The 8,843-nt window shown below is 38.6% G+C and overlaps 1 protein-coding gene across 2 annotated transcripts in view; it reads left to right on the top strand.

The window, feature by feature from the left end:
• Nucleotides 1–2,711: 2,711 nt before the first annotated feature.
• Nucleotides 2,712–8,843, top strand: part of Klhl20 (kelch like family member 20) — a 56,264-nt gene continuing 50,132 nt past the window's right edge. Inside the window, exons 1-2 of one of the 2 annotated variants that reach the window (XM_074047456.1) lie at nt 2,720–2,847; nt 3,765–3,829. In XM_074047456.1, coding sequence (XP_073903557.1) covers nt 3,807–3,829 — 23 coding nt within the window. In that variant the 5' untranslated portion in view covers nt 2,720–2,847; nt 3,765–3,806. Of the gene's footprint in view, nt 2,848–3,764; nt 3,830–8,843 lie in introns of both variants that reach the window. The other variant, XM_074047457.1, reaches the window with a different exon arrangement.

The raw sequence follows: 8,843 nt of genomic DNA, 5'->3' as shown, positions 1-8,843 counted from the left end.
TAGTCTTCATGCCAGCTTCACATACAAAAAGACATTTCACTAATAATGAGAGAAATACACATCTAAACCATTTTATATGCATCAGATTAGCAAACACAAACTTAAAGTTGGAAGTGTCAAATGCAATGATAATACAGATCAACAAGAGCCCTTCTTGGGACAAGAGGATTAATAGAGAGGGTGAATATGATCAAAGTATATTATATGCATGTACAGAAATATCACAATGAAACCCATCACTCTGTCCAATTAATATATGCTAATTAAAAATAAAATAAAATATGAATGATAATAGATCCTTCCTCAAGAGGACTGGTATTAGTATTGATAAGTTAATATGCTCTATTAAGTATTTTCTAATGTTTTCATTTGAACAGAACAACCACTTTAGAGAACAATTTGACTATTGCTAGTAAAGTTGAAGCTGTACATAGCATACTCAGCAATTTTACTCCTATGTGCATACCCTACAGAAACTCTTATAGGTAGGTGTACACAGGGAGGCATGTGCAAGAATTTACATTGTAGCATTATTTGTAATGGAGAAAACTGGAAACAGTTAAAATATCCATCTGCAGGTGTTTTAGAAAAAAACAGATGCTGGTGTATGAAAACTGGCCACCAAAAGCAGAAGATGCTCTAAGACCAAAGAAACAGGGCAGACAAATCCAGGATTGCATGGAGTGCAATTTATTGGGGACTATAGACAGAAACATGTCTTGATTGTCAGCAAGACAGGAAGATCTCTGCACCTCAAGTTAGGAGGAAGGGGTTTATATGCTGAGCTAGACAAAGGTGAGTCGTGGACAACCAGATAATACCTGGGCTTTCTCAAAAACTATTAATGTGTTAAATATCAGTTAAAAAACAGTCTTGCCATCAGTGGCATGTACAACACACTCACCTGACTATCCTAGCAACTTTGTCTTATAGGATTTGGGATGCCTGATAAGGTCAACTAGTGGGTAAAATGGCTGTCACAGTCTAGATGACTGAAGCTGTATCATCAAGCTGGATCCTTACAGTAGGATAATGGATTTTTAAATCTGTGGTATATACATATAACAGAATGCTATATAACTGAGAAAATAAATCAGTGCCATAGTTCTCAAACTTTACATGCATTATGTTCACCTGAAGTACTTGTTATAACACAGATTACTGCACCGCACCTCCAGTTTCTGATTCAGTAGGTCTGCGGTTGGGTCCAAGGATTTACATTTCCCAGGTGATGCTGACACTGCTGGTCCAAGAGCACACTTTAATAATCACTGAACTGAACCTTCATTTATCAACATGGACAAATCTTACAAACAGAATGTTGAGTGGGAAAGGCAAGTGGCAGGAGAGTGAAAACACTTTGATATCATTTCTGTAGTTTTAAAACATTAAAAAGAAATGATTTTACTACCTATATTATTTACTACATATCACATATATAGCAAATAGTTGGCCAAGATCGCAAAGGTAGTCAGCACACAGCTAGGATAAGAAACTTTGGTGATGTAGATCTTAAGACAATTTCCTTTAGATCACAAGCTTATTAACAAGAGGTAGCCTTTCCCTTTCAGAAACAACTGCACAAACCCGAGTAAAGTGTTAGGGTCAAACTATTTGATGAAGCAAGGATAGATGAGAAAGAAAACAAACTGACCTCAACAGACTAGATGGGCCTTTATTAAAAGCCAGAGAGGGCACCAAATATGCCCAGACGAATCCGAAAGTAAGTAGCACATGGTTGTGGTAAAGTGCACTCCTTAAGTAGGGAGGAAGGAGGGAAAAAAATGTCACTGGGTAGGTGGTTCCAGGAAGAGAGAACAGGTGTCTGGATGGGTGAAATATGTCGTGTTGCAAGTCGTGCAATGGTTCCGGGGAGGACAGGAATTTTGAGATAACCTCAAGGAAGGATTATTTGTTCAAGTCTTTTATAACCTTCCATAAAGAATAGCTAAAGAAAATCTTGTTAGATTAATGCTTCGTCTGGGATAGTTATCATGAAATCAGCAACAGCCTTTTACAGCTGAAACTCTACCCCCACCTTACACTTTGTTTCACGTGTTTGTTTTCTAAATATATAGTAAAAATCAGGTGACTAACATGCTATGGAAAAATCCAAAGCAAAAGACACATCAGAAAAGGTTTTTCCCCCTGATACTAAAGCAAATCCACAGAAGAAGTGATGTCTATAGTGATGAAAACTAAGCAGGAAGTGTGAGCTCCCATTAGAGTCCTGAATAAAACCCTGGTGACCTGAAAGCTGCATTGTGGGAACTCTGGAAGGTCAGATCTACTTCTGTTTTGTCTGTGTATCCTCAGTACCGTGCACATAGCAGGGGCCTGCAAGAGATATGTAGATCCCTTTTAGGTTTGTGTCATAATTCAATCAACAATTAGGGACAACATTGTGCCAAAAAGGAGACCCACCAGCTACAAACAAATCAAAATTCCTAGCTCTCCCACCTTTGTTTGATTAAAAAAAGAAGAAGAAGAAGGAAGCTTCAGTATTTAAACACTGCCAGTACAGCAGTAAGCTAAGTGACCACTCTCGCGGTATAAGGTACAACGAACGAAAGGCAAGTCCTAGGCTACCGGAAACACCTGCAAAAAGGCGCGGCTACTTCCGGAACCGCGCCGGAACCTGTTAACAGAACGTGTGAAGTTCCGCGGGAAGGCTTTCGGCATAGGACCACTTCCTACTCCTGGATAGGGGCGGGTGAGGGGAAAGGAAATAGCTCAAGGAGCGGTATCCTGCGTGCGCTAGCGGCGGCAGGGGTGGCGGCTGAGAGGAGAGGCGGGTGGAGGTGGCAAAAGAAGGAGACTGCGGCTGAGAAGAAAGTGTCAAAGCCGGTAAGTGAGCTGCCTTAGAGTAAGGGACAGAAGACAGCATCCCGGGTCTCGCTTTGCAAATCCGGGGTCCCAAGTTGCCGAGCTGTCCGGTGGGATCAGGGAAGTGCTTTGTCGGTCGCCTGTCAGTCGGTGCAGAAAAGAGACTGTTGGGGCGCCGGGGCCAGGCCTCGCGGGACGCCAGGCTGTTCTGTTGTTGGCTGACAGCCCTGTCCTGAAAGGAAGAGGAGCGCTGGGCTGCTCTGCCTGGGGACGCTGTGGTTCCGCACCCTGGACAGCTGCTCCAGACAGTATTTGGAATGAGGGGAAGAAAGTGAATTCTGTGCGTCCCATTTAACCCTGGGAACCTGGCGAGATCCTGGGTGGTGAGCAATTTCGGGGACTACGGGAAGGGTTTGTAGAGTGTTTGTCTGGAGCCATGCTTTCGCTGCTCTCTCCATGCTTTCCTTCTGTCGGAAGCGAGGTTGTTTGTTTTTCCAGGCAAATGCCTCCTTCTGTCACTAGGAACAGATTAACAACCTTCAGATCCGTTGTCAAACCAGCGTGTTCCCTACCCCACCCATCAGATTAGTCCTGCCGTGGGTACCAAGTGATTGCTCTGTAAATAAACAGTCTTGGTGGCGAGGTAAAAGTTAAATGTCTCCGTGTACTTTTTTGAAGCGGGACAAAACCGACCTAGCGTTGGGAGGGGATAGGGGGCACTTTGCATCACTTTCCCATACAATCGTCTTAGCATCCTTATCCAAGTATGGTCACCTTACAGGCACTAGATTCCGTTATGGTTGTGCATCAGCAAAAGGCATGTGGTATATTAGGATATAAAATTTTTGATTATTGACGAAGTGAGTGAAATGATTATAAAAGTTGTTGATGGAAAAATCAGAAATCGCTTTTAAGTTACCGCTTCTCTGTTGTTTTAGGTTTGGCTTTAAAAGTGTGGCGAAGGGTACTTTTCATGGTGCATGGAAGGAAAGCCAATGCGCAGGTAGGCATTTAGGAAGAAACCATTGGTTTCACAAGTTGAAATTTAGTACATAATAATTCAGTCCTTCATGTAAATTTTTTAAAAGATTCTCAAATCTTACTAAATTCTGCTTGGACCTAAGGATGCTTACTCTAAAACAAATCAAAAGTAATATCAGATTTTGGTAGCTTTTTAAGAGTACATTTAGAAAATTAGATTTCTAAAGAGTGCTATGTTATTTGAGTAGTTCTTAACACTTCAACATTCTGTTTGGTAATGTAAATGTTTATAAGTACTATGATACTATGTAGGTTTATTATAACCTAAATTCCCTATAGAATGTAGAGGATTCTGTTGCCAGATAAGAATGATACTCATTTATAACACACTGTACAGCACAACCAATTATGGTTTTAGTTACTTCACTGAAGCTCAGTACTACATTTATTCTGTTCATTAAAATAGAAAATAGCACCATTGAGCCTGGTGCCAGTGGCTCATGCCTGTAATCCTAGCTACTCAGGAGGCAGAGATAAGGAGGATTGCAGTTCTAAGCCAGCCCTGGGCAAATAGTTTGAGAGATCCTATCTCAAAAAACGAACACAAAAAAAAGGCTTTTTGTGGAGTAGCTCAAGGTGTAGGCCCTAAGTTCAAGCCCCAGTACTGGAAAAAAAAAAAAAAAAGGAAAGAAATAGCACCATTGTAGGAAACATTAAGGACTAAAAAAGCATAGAAAACTAGAAGTGTATGGGAATATATACAGAATTATAGGCCCTCAAACTTTAGAATTCAGTGGTGCCTTTTCTCAATCCTTTCTAACAATGAGACTAGTATCTTTATTTAAACAAATCAGTCCAGTTCTATTTCTTCATTGTTTAAACTCATAGTTATTGAACTCTATTTAATCATTTGTTATTTAACATTAAAGTTAAACAACTCTTAGAAACCCTCTAAGAGAAGAAACATTTCAGGATAAGGGAATCTTTTGAATTAGAAGCAAGGACCCAGCATGGTGGGTGATGTAAGCCAGCCTGAGATACATAGTAAGATCCTGTTTAAAAGCCAAAAACAAACAAACAAAAAACTAGGAGCAAGAACCAGAAAATGTATACCCTTTTCCAGATCTGTTACTGAGTTATCAGTTGACCTTGAGATGCTTACCTTCTCTGTGCCTCAGTTTACATCTCTAGTGTATTTAACTAGGATATTGAGAATTAATGAATGATTGCAAATGCTTTGAGATGTCCAAGTGAAAAGACATTATGGAGGTGACAAATTCTATTCTCTTCCTAATATCTTACTCTGTAGTAGGAATAATAGTGGACTGTATTGAAGAAATTAACAACCCATACAGTAAGCGCTTAATTTAGTCTGGTAGAATGGTTCAAGTGGTAGAGCACCTGCCTAGCAAGTGCAAAACCATGAGTTTCACCCCCCAGTGCCATCAAAAAAAAAGAAAAAAAAAACCTTCATTACTTCAATTTCTAACATGATTGCAAAAGCCACTGATTGTTTCTCATCCTCAGCAACTGTAATGTCATATATTATGTAGTTGCTAAAATAAGAGCTTGTTATTTCTTAAAGCAAAGGCAGAATCTGGGAATGTTTTTGGTAGTAGTTGCGATATAAAATGTTCACTTAATCATTCAGAGCTTCCCCCTCTTACTTTATTACATAATGCTGTCAGTTATTCAAAGTCATGGTAGATAATTGCCACTAATTGTTAAGTTACAGCTTTTTTTTATTCACTATCACTTGACCAGAGGCTAGTCTACCCATTGCTCTCTGATTTTTTTTTTTTTTTGTGGGACTGGGACTTCAAACTTGCAAAGCAGGTGCTCTGCCATTTGTGCCACACCTGTAATCCATTTTGCTCTGGTTATTCTGGAGATGGGGGCTGGCCTCAAACCACAGTCCATCTTTCCTTAAATAGATAAATTGAGAATTGAGCCTGAATTTATTAGAAATTGGCTTATTCACTCACAAAGCATTTAGAGAGTACTTCTTTTGCCTGTATACTACTTGTATACAGAGAAGTGATAGAAACAGACATCATAATACAACATAAACAGTATTGTAATAAAGAGAGAAACCCAGAGGAGGGAACTTGTGCTCTGCGGTGATGAAGAGATAATGATATTTCAGCTGAATCTTCTAGAAAAAATAAGAATTCTAAAGAAGGAAATTAAGAGCTGGGCATGGTGGCACATGCCTGCAATTCCAGCACTTGGGAGGTTGAGGCAGAATTCAGGATGAAGCTCAGTGGTAGAGAACTTGCCTAGCATAAGTAACATCTTGGCTGGATCCCCAAAAGTGGGAGGGGAGAAGAGGAAGGGAAAGGAAGTGTTAATTAAGACAAGAAAGGAAAGAAAGGAAGGAAAAAGGAAGGGGTAATTAAGAAAACAGAATGATGAGCTTATGCAAAAACAAAAACCAAAAAAGAGACTAAGACCCAGGAGTGTCTGACAAGTATAATATATCTAGAGTATGAGGTATATGAGGGAAGAAGTAGAAACCAACATCATGGAAAATAAGACTGTAACCATGGGAAAGAGCTTGACCTTTATCCTTTCAGAGCCAATGGACATTATTATACAAATCAGATTTGTTCTTTGGACTGGTTTTTAGGCACATAGTGAAGGGGGCAATGATGGCAAAGAAATTAATTTAAAGGAGTTGTGGTAATTAGATGAAAGATGATGAGCACCTAAGGTCAATCTATGGCAATGAGAAATACAGAAAAAGATAAAATTGGGAGTTTGTTTAATAGTAAAATCAAAAGGATTTGGTAAATGTAGAGGAAAATATAACATGACTCCAAAGATTTCAGCTTAGAAAATTGAGTGCTGCTATGATGTGGTAGGACACATGGAAGATGAACAGGTTTCAGTAAGCCAAGAAATTCTGTTTCATATGTATATTAAGATGCTGTCTAGGAAATAGCTAAGTAGAAATACCTAGACTATAACTGGATTATGCATCTGGTTCAGAAGAGATACTTGTGCTGGTATTTATTAATTTGTGTGTCAACCAATATGCAAAAGATTCTTCAAGCTATAGGCATGAATGAGTGTAAAACAAAAAAGAAGAATGCCAATGTCAGAATTCTAGGGAGTACTAGGGGTATTTAAAGTAAGCTCTAAGAAGAATATCCAGTACACATTCTAAAATGAGTAAGAAGCTGAGGTGCAATTTCCTATTTATTCTAGCCAGTTTAAAATATATACTTTAAAATAGTGGAAGAGACATCTGCTTAGTTTGACTGTTCCCTAGTGTGTCATGCACTATAGATTGTCTTGATCAGTACCTTTTCCTTCTCCCTTTACTAGGACACAAGAAAAAACTGTGCTTGAGATGAATTCTCAGAAGGATTTTGCTTTCCTGACATATAAGTAGACCAGCTGGCTTGTATGGCTATTTGCCCTTTCTCTTTCATCTTACCTTCATCACTGGACAGAAGCTTATATTCACTTTATCCAATAAGCAATGATGAAATGTCTTGGGGGGGGGCTAAAACATTCACAACCTATTTTCCAATAAAAAATAGGCAGCCTGGCTTTCTGGCATGTAGTCAGCTATGAAGTATAGCACCAGGTGGGCGGCGAGGCTCAAGCAGTAGAGTGCCTACCTAGCAAACATGAAACCCTGAGTTCAAAGCCCAATACTGTGAAAGGAAGGGAGAGAGGGAAGAGAAAAGAGAACAGAAGAGAAAAAAGAAGAAAGAGCCTAGTGGGCTCCCTTGTGGAGTGCAGAATTTGCACTTTGAGATATTATTTTCATCTTGAGGATTTGTATGCTCAAATCGCTCTGTATTCAAGTATGTTTTCAGGTATACTTAGGACTCTAAGGGTCAGCTCAACTAAAACTTTAAGTATTATCAATGTCAAAATTAAAACATTTTCTTGTAGTATTGGAGATTGAATCCAGGTCTTGCACATGCTAGAGAAGCACTCTACCATTGAGCCATATCTCCAACCTAAACACAAATTTTGAAGTTTAAAAGGAAAGGTATTCATTTAGATCGGGAAAGTTTCTGCAAGTATAAGAAAATATTCTGTAAATCTTTGATGTAAGAAGTGAAACTTGATTATAAATGCTTTAAATCAAAGAGTATGTTTTATAAACTTTTCATTGTGCTTGATTTTAAAATTATCTTAGCCACTTGCAGAAAATGATTCCTTAAGGCCATTATTATTGAAGTAATGGGTCTTGGGAATGTATGACTTAATAACTCTGAAATTTGAAGTTGACTCACTCATTTTGGATGGGTAAAAATGTTTACTTAGCAAGATGTATAAAAAATTACAGTATTCTTTTGGTAAACAAAGTATTATTTAAGATATTCGATTCATTCTTTGATTTGTGCTTCATAGATAGAGATACACATGATTTGATTAATCTTCTCACTGTCACTTTAGTAGGTGTCAGTATTCATGGAATGGCCTATTCATTTACCTCACCTACAATTTCTTGTCTTCCTAAACGCCTATGACTTAGACTTTCACTCATTTCAGCAGTTCGCTATTGCTATCACAAAGAAAAACTCTGAAATATTAAGTCCTAATAACTTGTTTTGACCATCACCTCCTGAATGCCTACTACATCTCTTTTTTTTGACCTAGTCAAAATCAATATGCCTTCACTTTGTTGTTGTTGTTTTGGTGCCAGGGATTGAACCCAGGGCTTGTGCATGTTAAGCACATATTCTACCACTGAGCCACACCCTTAGGACTGCAATCATATTCTATTCATTACTCAACTCTTTATTTGTAGTATTTCTAAACTCTAAATTAATCCAGGAATTTGTAGTCTCCAATCTGATCTTGAGTATTTCTGAATAAAACCTGCCACAGGGAATTCGTGCTACTACAATTAAGGTCTTTAATCATTCAGTCAATAGTGTTACCTAACATAGTTCTATGAATCCCTAGTCATTGCTTAGTCATTCCCCACAGCAACTGTTTTACTTCTTTTTCATTCTTCTCATGATTCCATTATCACTCTTCTCACTGGCAGCAAATGACCTGCTTCCCTA

Source organism: Castor canadensis, chromosome 11 (assembly GCF_047511655.1).
Source record: "Castor canadensis chromosome 11, mCasCan1.hap1v2, whole genome shotgun sequence".
NCBI classification, from domain to species: domain Eukaryota; kingdom Metazoa; phylum Chordata; class Mammalia; order Rodentia; family Castoridae; genus Castor; species Castor canadensis.
The sequence above is the reverse complement of the archived record's forward strand: the minus strand, read 5'-3'. Positions and strand labels throughout refer to the sequence as shown.